Below are 23,470 nucleotides of genomic sequence, written 5' to 3' on the forward strand. Positions count from 1 at the left end.
CCAAGAAAGAAACCCACGCCTTAGGAGAAACCCCACGCCGAAGCTCAAATCCCACGCCCAAGGAAGAAACCCACGCCCATCATAAAACCCCACGCCCTGGGAGAAACCCCACGCCTAAGCTCAAACCCCACGCCCAGGGAAGAACCCCACGCCCATCATGAAACCCCACGCCCTAGGAGAAACCCCACGCCTACTGTATCAACCCTACGCCCAAAACTCAAACCCCACGCCTACTGTATCAACCCCACGCCCAATGAAGAACCCCATGCCCTAGAAAGAAACCCCACGCCCAATGAAGAAAAGGTCAAACCCCACGCCCAAGCTCAAAACTCCACGCCCAAGCTCAAACCCCACGCCCAAGATGAAACCCACGCCCAAACTCCAACCCCACGCCTAATCTCATACCCCACGCTCTAGGAAGAAACCCACGACGTTACTCAAACCCTAAGCCTAAAGAGAGGACCCCACGCCCAAGGAAGAACCCCACGCCTAAACTCAAACCCCACGCCCAAGGAATAACCCCACGCCCATCCTGATACCCCACGCCTAATGTATCAATCCTACGCCGATCCTGAAACCCCACGCCTAAGCTCAAAACCCACGCTTAAAAGAGGACCCCATGACCAAGGAAGAACCCCACTCTCAAGGAAGAAACCCCACACCCATCTTGAAATCCCATGCCTAAGGAAGAACCCCACGCCAAGGAGAAACCCTAAACGAACCAACCCCACGCCCTAGGACCAACCCCACGCCAACATACCTACCACAACACCCAACCAACCGACCCCACGCCCAACTAATAAGCCCCACGCCTTAGGGAGGACCCCATGCCCGAGGGACACCACGCTTATATAGGGGCGGGGCCAACGCCCAAGGAAACCCCACGCTTATAGAGGGACCCCACGCTTAAGGGAACCCCACGCTCATAGAGGGACCCTACGCAATACTTCTTTTGGGGGTGCTCAAAGTTTCCGAGGATAGTAATCTTCATGCCCTAGATGAACAGAACAATATCTTTTGTCATCAAATATATCTAATGATTAGGCAAATAATTCAGTTGCTCAGCTTTTAGATATTCTGCTTTCAAATGCTATTGGGGAGACAATCTAGCAGAGTTTGGAACATCCTTCACACAGCTTTTAGATATTCTGCTTTCAAATGCTATTGGGGAGACAATCTAGCAGAGTTTGGAACATCCTTCACACTCATTGTTGCCATCAATGCACATTGATGTGCATAGTAGCTCAGATTTTAAATATTGGAAATCTTATTCTTCTTTCAAATGCTACCGGGGAGACAATCTGGCAGAGTTTGGAACTTCAGCTTAGGTACTCTTCCTCGAAAACCTTCCTGAATTTTTCACTTTAGATAGTGATCCAGCTATAAGATCAAAACTCAATTTTCCTCCAATGTGTCTGCAAATTCCTAACTGATTATAAAAGGTAATAACCCGAGTTATTACCTTGTCTCTAACAAGGTGATTCCTTACTGATGGGAAAATCCTAAGTGGAATAGCCAGTTGTGACCTAATTGATAATTTTTTTTCATCCTTAACTCTTTAATATCTTCCATTGTGCGCCGTGCGTCGGATGACGAGGACGGACACAACTTGTGGTACGATGTTACTCGTTAGGCCTCTTGGGGGAGTGGGGAGGGGGGTTCGAGCGAGCCCGATGTCCCCGTAAGGGCGTTTGAGGGCTAACGTTGGACAACAGGACTTGCTGAACCCTTTAATTAAGTCATTTTGGTCGATGAATCCTTTCGGGTGTGCGGGTACTCGTTGAATGATGGAGACTCGGATTGGGCAAATGTCGAGAATAGGTGCTCGAGGATCCCTTGTGATCAACTAGCCTCAGTCCCTCAGTCCCGGGAGGGTGTCTTACATGTCTAACCCTCAGTCCCGGGAGGATGTCTTACATGTCCCGGACTTGTCGGTGCGGACCTCGCACTGCCCCCGCTCGCCAAAGTCTTCACCCCCATTATGGGTGTCTCACATGTCTAATCCTCGCACTGCAGTCAAGTAGTAAAATGTAAATGCCACAATATATAATGTGCATAATACATTAGATTATGTATATTTTGGGAATTTGAGACATCATAGCTATAGCATTAATAAACACTAAATGGGCCTGATTCATTTTGAAGCACTATAATGGCAAGCTACTTGGGCCTAATAAACTTCTTTATAAATAGAAAATTATTAATTGTTAATGACATATACAAACACACATTTAAAAACAATTTTACGTAAGCGCTCATTCTAAACTTACTTGGCGCCATTGGTTATGAAACTTTATCATTACATTATTAAACACTCCAATTAACATACCGTATTTTATTTCTAAAAAATGAAAAAGTTATGTGTTCAACACTTCAACGTGAGAAGCCCATTACTTAGTGAGAGACAAAGTTAAAGAGGCAAAGTTGTAAGAAACAACTTGTTCCAATTTCCATAAAATAATTTGATCCAATTTCCCAGAAAATAATTTGATCCATTTTCCGCATAAAACATAAAAAGATATGCGCATAAAACATTTTTTAAAAAAAGAAAAAAAGAAAAAAAAAAAAGAATCCGCCATAAAATCCATACATCATCATCATAAATCATCATCATCATACATCACCATCATCATACATCATTATCATCATCATCATCAGCAACAACAACATCCTCAGCAAGCATCATCATCTAAAAATAACCATGATCATGAGTAGTTATGATAACCATGATGCCTAAGAATTTAGGCTTACAAGAACGTTAATCAAGATTAATTGATTCTCAATTTCAAACAAATTAGAACTTTAATAACTAATTATTGTGGGTTGTGAATGAAATGTAACAAATGGATCTGCAAATGGAGTATCAAAGCCCTGTATAATCACATGAGACCTCAATCCCCTAAAGTGCCATGGAGAAGACTGGTGGAACAATAAGGCACCTGGCAATTACAGTTGGGTGCTCAAAAGAATCATGAAATGTAGAGAGTTGTGTCCATACTTTGTTGGAATTTCTTTATGGTATATTACTAGTACAATATAGCTACGGGATGGGTATAAGGTGGGGGTGGGGGCGGGTCAGGCGGGGCAGGTATAGCTTAGAATCCACCCTCGCCCCATCATCCATAGCGGGTATGATTTTTATCCCTATCCCCGCTCTGCCACCCGCCAAACCTAGACCCATCCCCGCCCCACTGACATCCCTAGTCCTAGTCTGATCTTGGTTGCAACCAATTGTGGTGGCACAATTAGTCCATAATAATTTTAATTTTTTTTGGTGTTTGAACCGCTTGAGCCCGATATTGGACCATTGCTTTGCTATTTTGCTATAGACTTGTTACATTACTAGTTAGTTTTAATTGCACTACCAGTTCCACCTACAAGTCTACAACTAGACATGTCAATAAGGTCGGTGAGGTCACCAGTCGTTTCGGGTTGGATACTTTTGATTTTTTAAGCTTACTTTGCCATTTTTTAAGCATCTAAAAAATTGTCATTCTCCGGAAGTAGCAATGTTTTCAAAGCATAGAGGTTCTGTCACTTGTCTGAGTTTTGAAGGTCTTTGCTTCTCCGTTTTATCGCTTGGAAACTTCCAACAAATTTAGGTATTGGATGAAATTTAATTCGATTGCATTCTTAATTTTATTTAAGTTACACTCTTTGGGTGGTGTTTATTTTCCATTTTCAGATTCAACATTGAAGATAGATGCGATGCATTTCTTCTTTTCCAGTAAGTATGTGCATCCCTAATTTTACTTTTAATGTTCGTTTTCCCTTTGCTGTAAAATCTAAATATTGTACTCCGTAATTTGTTATTTGCAAAATTTGAATTCTAAGGATTTCAAACCCTTGCTAAGTCAAGCGTACTGATATGATGATTATTACAATAGAATTAGGATACCCAATTCTGATAGAGGTGTTATTGATAAAAACTAGAGCTGGGTATGGTGTCGAAGAGAGGCATTGTCACTAAGGTATAACCTTTTAAGCTCATGGAGCTGATCAGCTGACTTAGAGTTGTGGGTACCGAACCTTTTAGCTGATTTATTTCGAGGAAATTTAAATTGATAATTTGCCTAATTCAGGCAGAAGAAGACCACTTAGCTTCTTGTTTTTGCTAAGATCGAGGGAGTTGAAGATAGGTAAGGTTGATAAGGAAAGGAATGAATCATTGAATCTACTCTCCTTCCAGTAATAAATAGGATCTGGACTTGTCCTAAATGAAGCCAATCCTAAGTGTAGCACAAGCTGAGAGAATACAGTAATCACTAAAACAATAGTCGATTGCAATTCAGTCGAGCAGATTAAGTCAATTTGGATTGAATATATGGTAAGGTTAATTATAAGAGTTGAATAATGGTCTATAACATGTGAGATCAAGACAGTCCTATCATCGAATTTGATAGGACATAAGGTTAACATTTGGATATAAGGTATTCAAGTATTAGCCATGGATCAATATAATCTGTATTATTAACAGCTTTTTGTAGACAGATTATGAATTCATATATGGCAAGACGTTTTGACCTGCAAATAAACATTACTAATAGCTCCTATGTCCTAATTTCATTAGCCTTACAGTTCTTTGCTCTTAAATGGATAATCACTTTGTATTGTGGTTGGAAATTTTGAAAAATAAAAAGATACATTTGAAAATTACATCTACATAAACTTGATTATAACAATTTTTTTTTAAATAAAAAAAAAAAAAAACACTAAATGAAATGTAAATACTTGATTGACAAAAGGACCACAATCAAGTATCAATGCTTACAAGACTGAAGCGGAGCTCCACAAAGCCCTGCATTATCTGAAAATGCAGAGGCAGGAATGTTAGTCTTGTGCGGAGGAATCGCCCCGCTTAGTTTATTTTTCGACACATCAAATACTTGCAGGCTCCTCAGATTCAACAAATTGCTTGGAATACTTCCACTTAAGCTATTCCTTGACAACATAATCGTTGTCAATTCCTTGGCATTCTCAAGTTCTTCGGGTATTCTTCCTGATAGATGATTATCCACCATTTTTAGAACTTGGAGTCGAGTTAATATCCCTATCGACTTTGGTATGGATCCTCCTAATGGGTTATTCGATAAGATTAAGGAAGTGATAGAGTTCATGGTGGGCTTATTACCTATGTTTATATCGAGTGGGCCTGTGAACATGTTACCAGACACATCGATATTGGTGTAAGACCCTTGTGTGAGAATTATTTGTAATGGCCCAGAGAACTTGTTTGAGTGAAGATCAAGGTTCTGGAGGCTCGAGAGCTTCTTAAATTCTACTGGAATGACAGAGTAGAATCCATTGTTGGATATATTAAAGAACCATAAACCACTCATATTCCCTATCCATGAAGGCAACTTCCCTGTGAGCTCGTTACTAGATAAATCTAGATAAGTAATCTGTGTGGAGGATAGCCACTGGGGAAGCTGCCCTTTGAGCCCTGTCCCAGCTAAATTTAGCTGAAAGAGGTTTAACTTGGAGATCCAACTGGGTATTGTCACCAGCCTTAGTGGATTGAAAGACAAGGTAAGTGTCTGTAACAGCTGTAGTTGAGCAAGTTGTGGCGGCAGGGGGCCAACAAGCTGATTTCCAGACAAATCCAGTAATGTGAGGTTCTTGAGATTGCCAAAAGTAGATGGGATTTGGCCTACAAAGTGATTGTTTGCAAAGGACATGTCGGTTAGCATACTAAGATGTCCTAAACTTGATGGCAATTTTCCTGTGATCATATTGTTATCTAAGTACATCCTCTGGATTTGGGGAAGATTCCCGATGGAATTTGGTAAAACACCACTCAACTTATTATTCCAAAGCCTGAGAAATTGCAAAGAAGTAAGTCGGCCTATGGATGAAGGAATGGGTCCTGTAAGTTTGTTATCATTTAGATATAAAAGGTTTAGCCGAGAAAGTTCACCAATAGAATCTGGTATACTCCCTCTGATATCATTCGAGGACATATCTATGTATGCAAGGGTTTTTAGCTTGCCAATTACCATTGGAATCTTACCAGAGATATTGTTGGTATTAAGGTCAAGCTTAGTAAGTTTAAGCAAATTCTCAATCGATGCTGGCATTGGTCCGGATAACTGATTTCCGGATAAGCCCAATTCCAATAAGGATGGCATTGATTGAAACATAGAGTTGGGTATGGAGCCAAAGAGTTTATTGTCACTTAGGTATAGCTTTTGTAGGCTATGAAGGTTTGCAAGTGAAGTGGGTATGGAACCGTTTAGCTTATTTGTGTCTAGAAAAAGAAGGGTCAGATGTGACAACTTGCCTAGTTCAGGTGGGATGGGACCAATTAGCTCCTTATTGTTGCTAAGATCAAGGAGTTGGAGCACGGTAAGGTTGCCAAGAAATGGAGAGAGCGTACCTGTCATAGAGGTATCCAAGATGAAGTCGTCCCCAGATTGGAGACCAGACACTGAGACATTAACTACCCTTCCCGTGGCATGATCACAGTCCACACCTGCCCAAGAAGTGCAGCAGTCTGTTTTGGAGACCCAAGTTTTGAGTAGCCCTGATGGGTCATTGGTGATGTGATGCTTGAAATCGAGCAATGCTTCTTTGTCTATGTTATTGCAGGATTCTACAAATGTTGAGTAGAATGTACTAGTGAAGATAAGAATGGAAATGAGGGGGAAAGAAATTGTAAATATTTGCATGATTGCTAAAAATGTGGTTGATTTTGGCAAGGAGCAATGAATGGATAATGGTGAAAGAAGACCATGCATGGGTTCCTTTTTATAATGCAAACTGGGGTTGAAAAGTACGACTTTGTTTGCATACAAGGTGTTGTTATCAATGATGGTGGTGGTTTCCGTTGAAATAGCTGGTCAATAAAAGATATAAAATTAAGTTTTAAACTATGATTTTTATTTTACTCGTATTAGCAGTGTAGGATTCTAGTAGTAACTGGTAGTACTATACTGAAGTATCCTTATTTTAATTTTCTGCAGACAGTGGTAGTATATTATACAAGTATATGGGTTTTAAGGGATTAACTTATAGAGTAGCTAGTTGAGTAATTCAGTAATTGTACTTTGTATTTAGTTTGATGGACAAGCTAATAAATGGAATAACGGCTAATGTCCTTGCTTTCTGTGTAAAACTTAAGCTTGAATATAGGGATTGATGAATCTTGTAGTAATACTGTAATTACTTGTACACGCAATCTAAACATAATGCTACCTAGTTGTTTAATTGTTGGTATTTTGTTGTATAGATAGGCATGAAAGTATTTGATGTGGAGAGATACTACCTTCGTTTTTTTTTTAGTTGACATCGTTTGACTTTTATACTATTCACACATTACACTTTGACTCGATTTTGTGACTTATAGATACAATAAAATATAGTCATGTAGGATCTTGTTTGAATCTTCTTAATGTATATTTTATTAATATCTATTTTTTTATAATTTACAATGTTGATAATTAGAGATATTAAGCATTAAAAACATGCATTGGCTAGCGTGATGATAGAAATGTGTCAACAAAAAAAAGCGGAGGTAGTACAATTTAAGGGTCTATTCTCATACGTTTGTTTTCAATTCAGCTTTGTTTAGCATATGAGAACAGACCCTAAGTCATATGTGGTGCCGTATTACCTCAAAAGTCTTAACCCAAATAAGGTAGTTGACATCTAATTTTAGTGATGTATGTTTTACAAAAAACAGGTAGTAATGTGATATTGGGTCAAAGAAAGAAGGCTCCTTAGACCTCCATTGGCACGTCAGCATGTCATTATAAAACAGTGAGTTGGGGCATGACGCATGAGCACGTTAAATATGAATGAATCAGCCGGGCCATATTGCTTGGAACTTGGAAGTTGAGATAGGATCATAGGAGCAAGTTTTAATCATGGGAATGAAGCAAGTGGTAAATTCGGTGTTCCATGTAATTGACTTTGACTTACAGTTACAGCTCATTTTTTTGACATATGCTCCATTATTAAGCTATTATCCAAATATCTTGTTACGTTGTAGTATTATTATGTCTATGTTATGACATCATTATCTGCGTAGTTATATCCTTTAAACTAACGGCTTGATTGATTAGATTTATATTGAGGTTGGGTTTGGGCTGTAGTTTCTTAACATGACTGGCCGACTAAGGGCTGTTTTGTTCAACTTAATTTTAGTTAGTTCAATTTCCAATTTCCTTCTTTCATTTCAGCTTTATTCATTTCAGCCCCAATCAGTTGAGAGTACGCTACGTTGAGCTACGAGTTTCTCACACCGCAACAGGTATTCATATCACGTGCCCAACTCTAACTAACATGTGGGATGAGTTACCACTATTATTGGGATTTGGGAAAGTTGTCCACCTTTTTTTCTGGATTGTTAGAATCTTAAAAGACCTGCACCCCCTATCCTGCATCGCTGAAGGAGAAGGTATGATATTATGATAAGATAAATCAAATTAACTCTTTTCTTCACTTCATTTATACACTACTATGTCTATGTAATCATATGGGACTTTTAATTTCCATAAACTTATTAACATAACTTAGTTGATCATCAAAACCTGAAATCATCTACTCGTAAGTTATTTGATTTCCATATCACGTGCCCTTGTGATTTGATGTCAATTAAATAAATGATCACATACTTGGTTAGTTGGGGAAGAATAATGAATGCTCCGTACTATATTAACATGATAATAGGGGTTTCTTTATGTAAATTGGGCATGGATTAAGCTAACATGGCTCAAATTGGGCCTGATTAGATTCTAGAAATGAGCCCACATGCCATTATATGTGTTCATTTTTAATTTTAATTTAAGCCTAACAATTTGTTCACTCTCCATTTTTCAATATATACAGTACTTCATTACCACTCCACTTTACCAGTATTTTTTCAAGGGGGATGTTGACAGAATGTGGGCTGCGCCGTGCGTGCATGTACCATTGGCCATCCTGTACGGCATTGCCTAACTTAACCTACTACTCATTCTTTTTTTTTTTAAACAATTGTAACCCTTATAATCATAATCCTCCGCAAGAATGAAGTGATTGTTGTTATGAAGTTTGTGGGAAAAAAAATGCTAAAATTTTGTCCATACATTCTCTACAACTCCTCAAAATATAAAACCCTTTATACTTGGTACTAACACTACACTCTTATCTTTTTGTCTGAAAAATGTGTCGAATTAAACTATAGAGTTGTCTATTTTGACCTTGATTAATTGAAAAGAAAAAGACATCAGAAAATAAAAGAGTCTACACTAGAACAAATATAGCAAAATAATCCATAAATCATAATTAATATAGATGATTTTCAAGGAATAACAGGGCCAATGTTGTTTCTACAGTCCAGCAAAGACTTTTGATTGGCACCTTGACAAAAGAAAAGGGTGTTCGGACACACCAACAAACAATTATTGACCAAACTAATAAGGCTGGAACCTGGGTGGAGCTTCATGAGCGGGTCGGGTATAGGGCCATATATGAAATTCCCACCCAATAATAGCCTCTGAAATGGGGCGATTCTAGGCTGTGGCCAAACCGCTTTGAATGCATATTGGGTTGGTATCATTCCCATGAAGGTGTTGTTCTCCAGCGATAGAGCTGAGAGCTTTGGCATGAGGCCCATGAAACCCGGCAACAGCCCAGTCAAGTGGTTGTTACTGAGGTCAATCGCTATGAGTCCTGACTGAGTTCCGAGTCCAGTGGGCACCTCAACTGACGTGAGGTTGTTGTAGGAGAGAGACAGCTGCTGGAGACTCGGGTGAGTGAAGAAACTCGGTGGGACAGAGCCACTCAGTTGATTGTAACTAAGGTCTAGAACTTGTAAAAATGGCAGCTTTCCTATTTTTAAAGGTAAAGGTCCTCCAAGGTTGTTGTTCCTCATTGATATCTCCAGCAGAGAAGGCGGGAGATTGGGTGGAAGTTGACCTGAGAATGAATTATGGCTGCAATCAAGGGAGTTGAGGGAAGTGAGCGGACTCAGGTCAGGGAGCTCGCCGGTGAGTTGATTGCCCTGAATATCCAACCTCTTCAAATTGAGCAACTCGGAAAAGCTGGGGGGGATGGGACCAGTGAGAGCATTGGCGTCGAGAAGGAGGTCTTGGAGGTGGGTGAGTCGGGACAGGGAGTCGGGAATAGGACCGGAGAGTGAGTTGGTAGAGAGGATGAGTCGGGTGAGGCGAGTGAGGTTAGAGAGAGAAGCAGGGATAGGGCCAGAGAAGTTGTTGCCGGAGAGGTCAAGGGATCGCAAAAGCGGGAGGTTCCAAGAAATGGAGGAGATGGTGCCGGAGTAAGTGGCCTGGTCAAGAGCGATTTCAGTGACCCGACTGACTTGTGAAGGGAAGGGGAGGGTGTCGCAGGTGAAGCCGCAGGTGAACTTATCGGAGAAGAGGGTGTCGCAGGGGTCATGGGAGAAGTCCCAGGAGCTGATGCATGAACCAGGACTCACTGAGTCTGGGTCTATTCCGAGTTTGAGTTGCTTCAAAACAAGGATGTCTCTCCAGTAAGTTGTGGAAGCTGCATTGTAGAACAAGCTTGAAAGGGCCAACAAACCTAATAACACACTACTGCTGCTTAATTCTACCGGAACAGGATTCCCCATTATCAACAAGAACAAGTTGAGAAATGAGTAAACAGATAAAGGGGATTCCTGGGTTAATAATACTAGACAAAAGTGGGGGATTGGGGATTGGATTCACGGGTGCTGTCAGAGATAAATAAATACTCCCTAGATAAAGACTAAAGACTAAAGAGGGAGCGTATGTATTTATGTAATGTAACTACGTAAGAGAGAGAAACCATTTTTGAATGAATGCCAATGCCTGCTCTACACTCTAGTGCTCATTCCTCAATCCATTTGCAACTTCTCTTCACTTTTTTTTTACTCACTTCATTTCTCCCTTAATTTTCTAAGTATTTTACTGGTACCATTTTTGGGTTGGGTCTTGTTTAAGCTACCACTACCTTTATAATTTTGTTATGTACTTTTGTTTAATATACTGAAATAAAAAATGAGTAAATGTATCATCCAGGGGCATCATATTTCAGATCTGTAACAAATTAACGACAATATTAAGCGGGCATAATGACTCCGGACTGGTGGATTGGTGGTTATCTTCTGTTATAGTATACTCAAAGTGTTTAATGTATACAGTACTGGACTACAAATGTTATTACAAAAATAATTAATGAAAACCTACCAATAAGAAGCAAATTGCTTGGAATAATTTTGAAGACAATCATTTAATGCATACGAGTATTTCTGAGTAGCATACATGATACATTCAAGTCCCTGAAATTTGGTACCCCTAACACTACTAATACTCATGTACTCGCTTGTTTTATAGGATTTTTGGATTTATAATTAAATTCATTTGCAGGGCAAACATTTGGAACTATGGAGGATTCTCATCTCCAATTACCATCACTTGGCACATTTGGATCGCTAGGTAACAACTCTAGACTTATATTACTTTCGTATAATTTGGTTTTTATATATATAATAGTACTATAGTTTGAATATCAAGAAAACAGACATACCTTCAACTTGAAATTTGTAATTGTAATTGTTACCAAGGTATGTACCTGCTGCAAACTCTTAAGCAATGCTTTGAGCTTTCTCGGGGCAACCACTAAACTCTTGTTTGAAATATAATTAGTGCCTCCTAATTTAACCTATTACCCTTTTCTTGTCAGTAGCCGATGACTAAATGCGGCTATTTGACCCAGATTTTGTCTTATTAACACTGCCTTTGGAATCATCTCATATTAAATTCTTAATTGAATATTAACATAATTAAAAGGACTATTATGCCATGATTCAAAATCTCTCAAACTACTACTTCGTACAATATTACAGCTACATACATAATTGAGCTTAATTGTTATCATTGAAAAATTAACATTGATCGAATTGTTGAACCATGCATGCACACTGAGGATCTTGATCCTAAGCAAGACGCAAGTCATGGACATTGCTGTAGCCTAACCTTCCTCCCTGCTGAAGATTATGAATGTCGAGGATGGCGACTCATAGCAAATAAGTTGGCTGCTGCTCCATTGTCTGAATACACAGCAGCAGCTTCATAGTTACCCTGATCATCATCTGCTATACCAAATCCCGGGGCCCTAAATCTCGTTTCCTTTCATTTCAATCATCAAACCCAAATAGAACCATTAGTTATAACTGATATATTCATCATGCATTATTAGAATTTTTTTTTTATCGAAGATATGCTTACAAGATCCATGACAAGGTTTCCATGAATTTCCTCAAGGCTCTTAACCTGAATAAAATAATATAAGGATGTAAATGAGTATTAGATAATTTAGATGACTACTGTAGGTACTATATATAATGAACTAAATAGCAAATAATTTCCAAAATGGAAAATAAATAGCTAATATTATTCTACAGCTAAAGCAGTAGATAATGCAGGGGTACATAAATAAATATACAGCTAACCTTCTTCTTGCTAGTCCCAGTTTGATTTTTGATGACATGATACTGCATTTTTATAAATTTAATTAGTTTACATAAAATTATGAAGCAAGCAACAAATTCACTTTTATAAAAGTTTTGTATCAAAGTTGGAGACCTGAATTTATTTATGGTACAGATCACAAGTGACTATAAAGTGTCAAATAATTGTTTTATAATTAAGACAAGAGATCACAATCAGGCAGGTTAAAGCAGATCAACTATAAGTCGATTTCAAATTAATCAAGTGTTATAAATAACTGAGATGTAAACATAATATCGATCTTTTGAAATTCCACTAGATATCTACTTAATCAAAGGTCTCTTATGTATGTACTCCATATGTATTTGGTGTACCACTAGGTGTCTAAGACTACTCTCCTAAGCTAAGTTATATAAGAAATAAAACTTTGATATTTGATTAACTGAAAAAGAAAATTACCTTTCGATTACGAATAAGATCCAAAGCTTGATCCATCTGTTGATGAAGACTGCGCAAGTCTCCTATAGTGAGGTCCTCTAGATCTCCTCCCATCCTTCGGCTATAAATAAAATATGTATTAGGAAATTTTTGAATTGAATGATATATCATATATATCAATATCATATAATAGAACCAGCTAGTTAGGGTGAATGATATTGCATACTATTGCATGTGATAAGCGCTATACCATACCTAATCTCTGTTCGCAGCGTATTATTGACCTCAGCTAGCTTTCTCTCTCGCTCTTTCATTTGCTGCGTCGATCATATTTAGACCCCGTTAACTACTATGGCTCTAGCTATATATACAGTGATGAATGCATTACAGTAATTAATTTGGTCGAAAAATAAAGAACCTCGTAGTGTTTACGCCAGAGATCAACACCTTCAACCTTCTGATACTCGTCATACATCTTCTTAAGACTTAATTAAATCAGTGGGAAAAAGCATAAAAGAGGTAGCTTAATTAGTAAATAAGTAGAAATTAAATAATTAACAAAATAAAAAAGAAAGTATGTAGAGGTACTCTAGTATGTAGAGGTAGCTTAATTATGAAGCAAGCATCGTCCTGTTAAAATAAAGCATAGATAGGAGTAGTTGATGGAACATGCCTGTAAAAGAAAGGAGGTACTCGTTTTGCCAAAAATAAAACAACATACAACAAAAAAGTAGTAATGAATAGTGCTACTCATCTATATACGTGTAATCGGTACTATGGGAAAATTAAACAAGGAAAAAGTAATAAATGGGTTATTTCCTAAAAAAAAACACAACCCTCTCATGCTTAAGCTTAATTATGCTCGTGCTTTTAAGTTAAATTATAATCCTCATGGTTTTGATGTTACATTCATCCACACCACCTTTATTTCTTTTTGGCTGCTTGCTTTTCAGATCCAACATCCAACCATATTGATTTGCTTTTTTTTTTTTTTTTCCTAAAAACACTATAACAAGTCAATTACAACTTTACTCTCCATCAATTTGGCTACAATAAATCAAAACTTAAAAATACCCCAATTATAATATGGCCTGACAATCTAAAATGAGCATAATTATATCAATACAATGCAAGAAAAGAGCCCATTAACAACAGAATTCTCATCATAAACCCGTTATAAAAGATCATTTATGATTAAAAAAATTTTGTCGTGAGCCCATCCTAGAAAGGAGTTGTCGTAGATTACCTTACAAGAAAAAACTAGAGTAATCCATTCTACAAAACCTTACTCCTTATAATCTAATATTATGATGTGGAAAAATAAAAATTACAAAGAATCATTTAATAATAAAAATCTACGGTAGGGTAGTCAAGGGTGCATGCGGCATGCCAAACAGTAAATATGGACCTACTGGCTACATACTGCTACTCGGTACTGGTAGTAATGAAGTGTAGTTTATACAGCTTAAATTATCAAGGATAATTTAATTGACGTTAAGTTTAGCCGCCCCCACTTATTAAATGTGCTCATTTATTTGGTTAGTTGGAAATTCACGGTGTTTCAGCGGCAACTCTCGTACGTTTATCTTTGCAAGTAAAGCAACCTTTCTTTCTTTCACATGAGAATAAGTTAGTGTATGTACTATATAATATGATATCATCGTAAGATCGAGGCTATAAACACTAACCAACAATTAAAGAAAATGGATCAAAGATCAACTAAGAGCTTAGATGAGCTAAGGGAGACCTTCAAAAGTGGAAAGACAAAGACTTTTGAATGGAGGAAAGCACAGCTTCAATCTCTCTTAAAAATGGTTACAGACCAAGAAAACAAGTGTTTTCAAGCACTTTATGATGATGTTGGCAAGAGCAAAATTGAAGCTTTCAAGGATGAGGTATTCTTATCCTTAAATCTTTCATGCTTTTTTAAAATTATTTTTCAATCATATTTTACCATTCTTATGTCTCTTTTATATACGTATTATTTAATTAATATATATAATCAAGTTTCACTAAAGTCTAGATGTCTAGTAAAAATCTAATTTTAGCATGTTACTGTAAAGTTTTGGTAAAATTTTGTTTTAACCAATAATTGAACTAGCTCATATTAATTAATGTATATTTGTCTTTTTTGTTGAAGGGAGGGGAAAGGTAAAGGGAATTTGCTATGATAGATTATTAAATTACATAGATGATGGATCAGTAGTGGATTTCCACATATTGTCGTTGCTAAATTGGAGATGTATTTAATGCAACCCTGTGTATGGACAAAGTGGTATCTTTATATATGGGGTGTTTTGGCAATATTTTGCATAATCATAGCTTTTTATTATCATTTTTAACCAAAATTGTGCATAAATATATTGGTAATATATTAATATAACACATTTTAGGGACGAAGAAGGCGGTATGAGGTATGTTACAACTGGATCCATATAGTCCTCCAAATGATTTAGCTTAGTTTAATTATTTGTCTCTTTTGATTACCATTTATATGATGTCATGACTTGTATAGTGTAAAGCAGCACTAATGCTATGAAGAAAATTTAGTTCCTTTGTGTTTGTTTGCAATGGTTGTAGTGTAATGTGTTGTAAAAAAAAGGCCTTGTTGCATGTGAGGTGGGATGTAGTGCACGCATGATGCATGTGCCTTTGACGCACCCACAACACACCAACACGTGAAACACACATATTAGCTACCCAACACAAATGCCCAACTACTGTACCATTCATTATAGGCATACACATTGATATCATATTACATGCATAATTTCATCAGTATAGCCCTGTACATGTATATTTTGTATAAAATTTAAAATTCTAATCGAGTATATTAGTACAATTGACAAATTATGACAATGTCACACGCTCCGTACTTTATTAGAATAATCATAACTCATTACTCTTGATCTGTTTGACAAACATTTGATATTCTAATTCTAATCAACATTGATAGGTTGGACCTTCAAAGAAAGCTGTCGTCCATGCTTTGAGTTGCCTGAAGAACTGGATGGCTCCCAAAAAGGTGGATTCTTTTCTTAATTTGTTATACGACATGTACGAAAGTATGAAGTATATAATACAGTACGTAAAATTGTTAAATGCAATTTATTGTGCAGGCTGGGATTAGATTGCTATTTTTCCCTGCCAAGGGAGAAGTAGTACCAGAACCATATGGCCTTGTTCTCATTATGACATCTTGGAACTACCCTTTAGGTTCGGCATTACTTTTTTGGTTTTTTAATACTCCGTACTAGTACTAGTATAACAATTAACTGACTAGATTCTATAATGATGTTTCAATTTTGATGATTAGACTTGGCATTGGAACCATTGATTGGAGCTATAGCTGCAGGAAATGCGGTTGTCATAAAGCCCTCAGAGATGGCACCGGCGACCTCTTTGTTTCTTGCTAACACCATTCCTCAGTACTTGGATAACACTGCAATTAAGGTCATTGAAGGAGGACCTGATGTTAGCCAGCAGCTCTTGCAACAGAAATGGGACAAGATTTTCTACACTGGTGTGTTCCCAATAATTAGCTACCATTATTATTTGTCTAACTAATTTTAATGAAGAAATAACTCTAGCTACTGTAATTCGGTTAAACAATGTATGTCACTTAATCTGATTAGGAAGTCCAAGGGTTGGTCGAATAGTGATGACTGAAGCTGCTAAGCATTTAACGCCTGTGACTTTAGAGCTTGGGGGTAAATGCCCCATCATCTTTGATTACTCTTCAATCTCCTCTAATCTCAAGGTATGTCACGGCTTCAACTATAATTGCAGTCATAAAAGAATGTGAAATTCGTGTTAAGCTTTATCCTCTTGTGTCTAATTTAATCTTGTTGAACTCAACATATTTGTGTAAGGTGGCTATTCGGAGGCTTACATCTGCTAAGTGGGGCGCTTGCTGTGGACAAGCTTGCATTGCTATAGATTATGTGCTTGTGGAGGAGAAGTTTGCATCCTCATTGGTATTACATACATTCCATCCATGTACTTTGTACAGACAAATCTTCACCACGTTCCTTGTCATTTAATCAGTATAATTGTTTTAGGTTGACTTGCTCAAAACGTTAGTGAGAAGACTTTATGGGGAGAACATAGAGACCTTGGGAAATATCAGTAGGAGTGTGAATAAGCATCATTTTGACAGAGTGTGTAATTATCTTAAGGATCCAGCAGTGGCAGCTTCAATTGTGCATGGAGGCTCATACGACGAAAAAAATTTGTAAATTTCTTCTCTTACAAAAATCCATCAATAGAAAAGCTTCCCAAAGTAAAGTTCCATCTGATTTTATTATAAAAATGGGAGATTCTTAATTCTTTTGATGAGATGAGGAGTTCTTCACTTGCAGGCTTATTGAGCCAACTATCTTACTAAATCCTCCACTTGATTCTGTGGTCATGAACGAGGAGATATTCGGCCCAATTTTGCCAATTATAACTGTAAGAACATATATATACTCCTTTTGTTCCCTCTCAGTATGAAGTTAGTGTTTTGTTTCTCTACTTTGGTATCCTGTACAAAGTTTTCTGATAAAAGATTTTGTGAGACAGTTGAAGAACATTCAAGAAAGTATTGAATTCATCAATATGAGACCAAAGCCACTTGCTCTTTATGCATTTACACACAACAATAAGTTCAAAAAGCGGATAGTCTCAGAAACTTCCTCTGGAAGTTTGCTTTTTAATGATGTTTTAATTCAGGTAATGCTCATGATCTTAAGTCAATGTTAAAATAATGATACCATTTTTTATTTTTGCTTATTTCTAATTAGATACGGTGGTTGTTTGATTGATGTTCTTGTAGTATATTTGTGATGAGCTGCCATTTGGAGGAGTAGGACAGAGCGGGATGGGAAAATATCATGGAAAGTACTCTTTTGATGCGTTTAGCCATGAGAAATCCGTGCTGTACCGAGGCTACTTTCCTGATTTGTCTGCAAGGTATCCTCCATGGAACGCGTTTAAGTTGGAGTTTTGTAGGGTGGGTTACAAAGTCGACTACTTTAATCTTTTGCTTCTCTTGCTTGGCTTCAGAGGATATCCCAAAGAAGACTAATACAAGTTGAAATCATCCCACAATTAAAACATTGAATTGATGAAAGATTAAATTAGTTCATTGCTTATAAAGATGAATTTGTTTTGTTTGTTGTATGTCCTTTGCGTTTGTTAACTTAGTTGGTAACTTAGTATGTTCGTGCTCTGGAATAAATATCTCTGGAAATAAGTTTACATTTGCTTAAATAAGTACTCTGTAGGTGTTTATTGGAACCACTAGCTCTAGTTTATGATTTCTTAAAAAATATTTTAAGCTTGAAGAGCCTTGAAATACAACATTCTATTACCTGTCTATGAACATAAAAGATGATTTAACATCTTAAACGGTATGTTGTTGCGAGGCATTCTCGATTTTCTGGAAGGAGCTGCCCCTGCAGCTGGACCAATATTCAGCTACAATGTTGGAAAACGATGAGCTGCTTTGCATGAGTTTAGAGGGTTCATCATACTCCACCATCTCACCTGCACAAATTAGATCAGCCATATTTCTTCACATCAGCCTATATCAGTAATTAGAACTCTGAAGTTCAAAATATTCTGAAAGCTCTAAAGAGGCTAAATATCAATGGTTGGTGTCCAGTATTCAGGTATAATGCTATTCGTGGTAAACAAAGAATGAGGATCATGAAGCATACCATTAGAAAGAACCATAACCATATCACTGTCTATTACAGTTGGAACCCTGTGAGAGTGTGAGCTACTGTTATTACTGTGCATTCAGAAAATTTTTCTCTAATAATTTTCTGAAGGATAGCATCAGTTGCAGAGTCTATGGAAGCTGTGGCTTCATCTAACACAAGAATTTTGTTTCTCCTCAAGAGGACTCTTCCAAGACAATTGGCGCTGCCCCATGCTCCAATTTTCACCTTCATCACCGACTATGAAGATATATGGTTTTATCAAACACGCAATATTCAATCTGATGTAGAAGGAAAGGAGGGAGAAAAAGAAATAACAATTCTTAGACTGAGGATACTTGATTGAACTTACCTGATGAGTCCAGCTGATTCAGAAGGCTGGTAAATGTAATCTTAAGTTGACACTTCTCTAGTGCCTGCCAAAATGATGAATAGGTTGACAAGAGTCCTAAATTTATCTATTCAATAGGATTAAATTACAAATGTTGAAGTATGTCTTAAGATATAAAACTTACCTCCCATATTTCAGCATCAGAGTATAAACCTAGAGGGTCCATGTTAGATCGAATGCTACCTCGAAAGAGGGTTGGTTCTTGGGGAATGACACTAAGTTTAGTCCGTAAATCCTTGAGTCCAATAGCGCAAATGTTTATGCCACCAATACAAATTCTTCCGTTATGAGGCTCTACTAATCGGAACAATGCACTTATGAGTGTTGTTTTCCCACTGCCAGTTCTCCCCACAATCCCTACTCGTGTACCCTCTTTGAATGTACAAGTGATTCCCTTGAGAACTAGTGGAGCACTTTGCTGGTATTTTATCTGAGATTGTGCAACAGAAGAAGTTAATAAGAACTTTGGCATCTCTAAAAAGGTTAGAGTTGCATAAGATAAGACTTGAGGATTCTAAGAATTCCCATTGTCTACATTTTTTTTCATACCTTGAGATCTTGTAACTCGATCCTACCCTCTGAGGGCCAAGATAATGGAGCTCTATTATCTTCAATGTTAGTTTGAGGTTCAGGTTCTATGTGCATAAACTGTTTAATTCTTTCAACTGAAATGATGTAGTTAGATGTGTTACAGTACCATTGCATCATGAAGACGTAGGTGGCCTTCAATGTTAGAGCATAGGAAAGAGAAAGCCCTACAAGTCCTGCAGAACAAGAAGAAAAACAGAAAAACAAATATTAAGCTCTGCTGCAGTTATTGTAGGTATGAATTGGTAAAATGCAATCTTAACGAGATGATTAGGTGAATAAACATTATACTACCTGGCGGTATAGAACCCTTAGGAAGTATAACAAAGAGAAAAGCAGCAGTAAAGAGTGTCATATTCTGAAGAGCCTCAATTCTTATAATCAACCACTCCATGGCCGTGTTTGAGTAGAAAAATAGCTTAGCATCAGTATCGACAAGCTTCAGGTACTTGCTGATAAACTGATCTACCTCTTTAAATGCCCTGATAGTTATCACCCCTTGAGATGCCTCAGCTGCATAATTCATGATTGGTGCCTTTGTGGTTCCATTTATACGTATTATCTCCCTTGCAGAAGCAAGATACTTATTCTGAAGTATTTCAAGGAAAGGTCAATAAAAAATGATAAGTTAAGGAAGATAATAATTAGGCACAGATGGTTCAGGAAAAAGTACCTGAATTAAATTTGATGCTACCAAGGTAAGAATTCCCACAATGAGTACCTGCCAAGTCACCATGGCCATGACCAAAATAATTCCTGCGACCTCAATTGCAACAGACAACACGTAGGAAATTCCAAAAGGTATTTCAAAATCCAAAATGCTAAAATCTGATGATGCCTGCAGATCGAGGTAGGAAAAATCATTCATACTAGAAAGATAACATTAACTTAATCAGAAGATAAATAGATTAGATATCATCTTACTCTAGTCAAAATTCGTCCAACTGGAGTTGAATCAAAGAAAAGCATTGGAGCTCTGAATATTGAATTCATGAAACTCTCGAAAAAAGCTCTGGAAGCTTTAAGGCCTAACTTAACTGTGAACAAAGACCTGAGGTGTACAAATATTATACTAAGGAAGGAAAGTCCTGCATAAACCCCTATTAAAGTGCTCATGCTTAGTTCAGGAATCTGAATCGCAAAAGCTAACCAATATCTTGAAGCAGCTTGGAAAGCTACAAAACCAATCTGTGAGATTACACTTAAAAACAGGACAGTTAGACCCTTTGAGGCCGATATGTAATCCAAGTATGGCTTGTATCCTACATCTCCGGCTCCTTTTTCCTCCTCTTCTGTTAGTTGCAGTGGTGTACTTTTCTCAGGAATGTCACTATTGTCGTCACAAGTGTCAGAAAACACTACTGGTCTGTCAAATGTAGCCTGGTGAAGTTCTCTTTCTGGTGCAATACTTGAATGACCTAACTGTGTAACTGCGTTCTTATGTGCATTGACAAGCTGCTCAAATGTTGTTCCAATCATCAAAAGATCCTCATAGCTTCCATATTGTGTAATTTGACCGCTTTTCATAACCTGCACAGGCCCCCACAACAAGCTAAGTTGCCTTTCTTTGCTCTTGAACGAAGAACTACCAATATTTATTGTAAAACAGAAGTATTTCTATTCATTTTATACCAAAACTTTATCAACTTGTGACAGAAACTCCACTTGATGGGTGACTAGAATTACGGTCTTGTTCCTTAAAGCACCCATGACACAGGTCTGTAAAACCATCAGCAGTTAGTCTTTGCAATAACCACATCAAAATATCAATTTTTACTTTTTATTTTTTTGAAATTAGTGAAATAGTAGAACATGAGTCAGTTTGCTCACTTTAAATAGGGCAGCTGCAGTATGTGCGTCAACTGCACTGAAAGGGTCATCAAGGAGGTAAATATCAGCATCACTATAAACAGCTCGAGCCAACTGAAGCCGCTGCTTCTGACCTCCGCTCAAATTTATACCTCTTTGACCAATTTCTGTCAGATCACCGTGGCTAAAGTTCATGACGTCTTTACCAAGAGCACAAGCATTGATGGCCTTCTCATATATTCTGCTGTCCATTGGCTTACTGTAGCATATATTATCGCGAACTGTTCCACTTTGTATCCAAGCACTTTGAGAAACATATGCTATGGATCCAAACACATCGACCTAAATACATGAAGTGTCAGACGAAAAGCATTTTTTTGAGGATAAATTATACTTGCAAACAAGAAGAAAAGAATGCCTTACCCTGCCTGATATTTTGGGCATTTCACCAAGTAAAGCATAAAGAAGTGAAGATTTCCCAGCTCCAACAGGCCCACAAATTGCAACTTTCTCACCTGGCCTCACCTCTAAAGATAAATCTCTCAAGGTTAATGTTGGAGATTCTGGATCCCAGCTAAAATTTCCATCTTGTAATTCTACATTGTTCTCTGGATTTACCATTGTACCACTTCCAATAGCATCAGTAATATATACTTGATCATCTAGCAGAAATGTATTGATCCTGTGAAATGACACCATTGCTTGGATTATTGAAGAGAACTGCAGGCAACTGTACAACTGGCTCCCCCATAACTCCTAAAGTTGCAATGATGGTGAACATAGTGACAGCATCTAAAGGAGCACTCCTGAAAATCGAGCAACCCCAAAAGGCCATTGAAGATATTATTGTGGGAGATAGCCAAAATAAGGCAGTGCCATTGGCAACATTATGTTGTGCGTCCCTCAGCCATTTAAACTCGTTATCTCGGAGTGAATAGATGAGCTTCAGGAAATGTTCTTCCCATGATTGCAACTTAATGATCTTCATGCTAGAGAGGATCTCTGAAGTGGCTCTCAACCTCTTGTCCTGAGCTGCCATGGACTCAGCCTTGCACTCTTGGAGTCGTTTGGCAAACGGAATATTGAAGATACCACAGATAACAAGAGGAACCAAGGCTGGTAGAGCTCCAAGGCCCACGATACCAATAAGGATTCCAAGTGATAGAAGGAGCTGAAGTAGACAACTCCAGGCTGAATGGAAATACCAGGAGATTTCACCCATACGATAAGCATCCACCATTATGTAGTTAACAATCTCACCAGTTGAGTGAATCTTTCTTGCCACGGCAGAAAGTTTTAGCTGCTTGTGGAAAATAGCCACCATCAAAGCAGACCTTATTTAAAAATCTTGACACAGCTAAGGAGAACCAAACTACTCCCCTAAGAAGATGTCCACCATGTACATAAAAAATCTTGACCCATCCTGACCTTTGAACATTTAAAGACACAGCTAAGGAGAACCAAACTACTCCCCTAAGAAGATAAATTTGCCAAATTAGTTTCTCTAGTTGCTCAGAACACGATAAAAGGTCCCATGATCCTATACTGAGATATGCAATACTTACAAGAGTGCTGCATATTGATACGGCTAGAAAGAACCAGTTCCTATTGAAGCTCCTTTGCTTGCGCTCTCTGCTAAAAATTGCGAGCCCAACAACCAAATAAAAGAAGACCAGGAAAATAAGGTTCATGGCATCTATTATAGTTCTGTGAAATGAGGAAGAAGTCAAATAAAAAAATGTTCCTCTGACCTCATGGAAAAGCCCTGCATATGGTTTAAAGGTGGAGTAATTAGAAGTAGTTGTTATGAGAATGGAAACTTTGCAGACATTAAAATTAGTACTGTACTGTACTTAAACATGAAAAGTGACACTTGATACATCTAAGAAAAAAAAAGTAGAGCGAGTATTAAACATAGATTCTGTGGAACGGAGGAAGTGTGATCAGTACAACAATAATGGATGGTAAATGATTACTTAATTCAAACATGTTGCCAAATACATTATTGGCCTGGTATTTGCTAGTCACATAATATGAAGAAGCCGAATACAGTATGAAAATGTAAGCTGATCACACAAGTAATTAATTAAAAGTTGGTAGCAGGA

The 23,470-nt window shown here is 37.7% G+C and overlaps 5 protein-coding genes, 1 long non-coding RNA gene and 1 pseudogene across 7 annotated transcripts in view; 2 read left to right on the forward strand and 5 right to left on the reverse strand.

The window, feature by feature from the left end:
• The window catches only part of LOC110686262 (putative vacuolar protein sorting-associated protein 13D), a 14,478-nt gene extending 14,211 nt beyond the window's left edge, over positions 1-267 (reverse strand). The window contains exon 1 of the mRNA XM_021862879.1: positions 224-267. Within this exon, the coding sequence (XP_021718571.1) occupies positions 224-267 (44 nt within the window). The remainder of the gene's footprint in view (positions 1-223) is intronic.
• Positions 268-3,357: 3,090 nt separating this feature from the next.
• Positions 3,358-7,966, forward strand: LOC110685893. Of its 2 annotated transcripts, none has more exons than XR_002504116.1 (3): positions 3,358-3,602; positions 3,686-3,731; positions 7,682-7,966. It is a non-coding gene; the product is annotated as an uncharacterized LOC110685893 (long non-coding RNA). The 2 variants fall into 2 exon arrangements; XR_002504115.1 differs by having other exon boundaries at positions 3,686-3,727.
• Positions 3,748-7,629, reverse strand: LOC110685889 (probable LRR receptor-like serine/threonine-protein kinase At1g34110). The gene has a single exon (XM_021862440.1). It carries the CDS (start codon positions 6,735-6,737, stop codon positions 4,761-4,763), a length of 1,977 nt encoding a protein of 658 aa, XP_021718132.1. The 5' UTR covers positions 6,738-7,629; the 3' UTR covers positions 3,748-4,760.
• A 993-nt stretch (positions 7,967-8,959) lies between the features above and the next one.
• Positions 8,960-11,291, reverse strand: LOC110685891 (LRR receptor-like serine/threonine-protein kinase ERL1). The gene has a single exon (XM_021862442.1). It carries the CDS (start codon positions 10,571-10,573, stop codon positions 9,284-9,286), a length of 1,290 nt encoding a protein of 429 aa, XP_021718134.1. The 5' UTR covers positions 10,574-11,291; the 3' UTR covers positions 8,960-9,283.
• A 446-nt stretch (positions 11,292-11,737) lies between these two features.
• Positions 11,738-14,060, reverse strand: LOC110686263 (annotated as a pseudogene).
• A 370-nt stretch (positions 14,061-14,430) lies between these two features.
• On the forward strand, positions 14,431-18,152 carry LOC110685890 (aldehyde dehydrogenase family 3 member F1-like). The gene is made up of 10 exons (XM_021862441.1): positions 14,431-14,767; positions 15,829-15,897; positions 15,992-16,088; positions 16,189-16,395; positions 16,508-16,632; positions 16,745-16,849; positions 16,934-17,106; positions 17,234-17,324; positions 17,436-17,585; positions 17,689-18,152. Exons 1-10 carry the CDS (start codon positions 14,576-14,578, stop codon positions 17,938-17,940), a joined length of 1,461 nt encoding a protein of 486 aa, XP_021718133.1. The 5' UTR covers positions 14,431-14,575; the 3' UTR covers positions 17,941-18,152.
• Positions 18,153-18,235: 83 nt separating this feature from the next.
• Positions 18,236-23,056, reverse strand: LOC110686265 (ABC transporter C family member 8-like). The gene is given in 15 exon segments (XM_021862880.1): positions 18,236-18,401; positions 18,575-18,626; positions 18,629-18,776; positions 18,778-18,817; positions 18,930-18,993; positions 19,093-19,398; positions 19,518-19,732; positions 19,851-20,145; positions 20,230-20,394; positions 20,481-21,086; positions 21,189-21,275; positions 21,387-21,707; positions 21,789-22,089; positions 22,091-22,699; positions 22,794-23,056. Coding segments are annotated over 15 exon segments (3,615 nt in total). The 3' UTR covers positions 18,236-18,258.
• Positions 23,057-23,470: the final 414 nt, after the last annotated feature.

The sequence above is a fragment of the Chenopodium quinoa genome, unplaced genomic scaffold (assembly GCF_001683475.1).
Source record: "Chenopodium quinoa cultivar QQ74 unplaced genomic scaffold, ASM168347v1, whole genome shotgun sequence".
Taxonomy (NCBI): Eukaryota; Viridiplantae; Streptophyta; class Magnoliopsida; order Caryophyllales; family Amaranthaceae; genus Chenopodium; species Chenopodium quinoa.

Excerpts from the sequence above, each read along its gene's own strand:
- LOC110685889 (XM_021862440.1), bottom strand. The coding sequence starts at position 6,737 with ATGCATGGTCTTCTTTCACCATTATCCATTCATTGCTCCTTGCCAAAA.
- LOC110685891 (XM_021862442.1), bottom strand. The coding sequence starts at position 10,573 with ATGGGGAATCCTGTTCCGGTAGAATTAAGCAGCAGTAGTGTGTTATTA.
- LOC110685890 (XM_021862441.1), top strand. The coding sequence starts at position 14,576 with ATGGATCAAAGATCAACTAAGAGCTTAGATGAGCTAAGGGAGACCTTC. Across the intron at positions 14,768-15,828 it reads TTGAAGCTTTCAAGGATGAG|GTTGGACCTTCAAAGAAAGC; the intron begins GTATTCTTATCC and ends CAACATTGATAG. Across the intron at positions 16,396-16,507 it reads GGACAAGATTTTCTACACTG|GAAGTCCAAGGGTTGGTCGA; the intron begins GTGTGTTCCCAA and ends TAATCTGATTAG.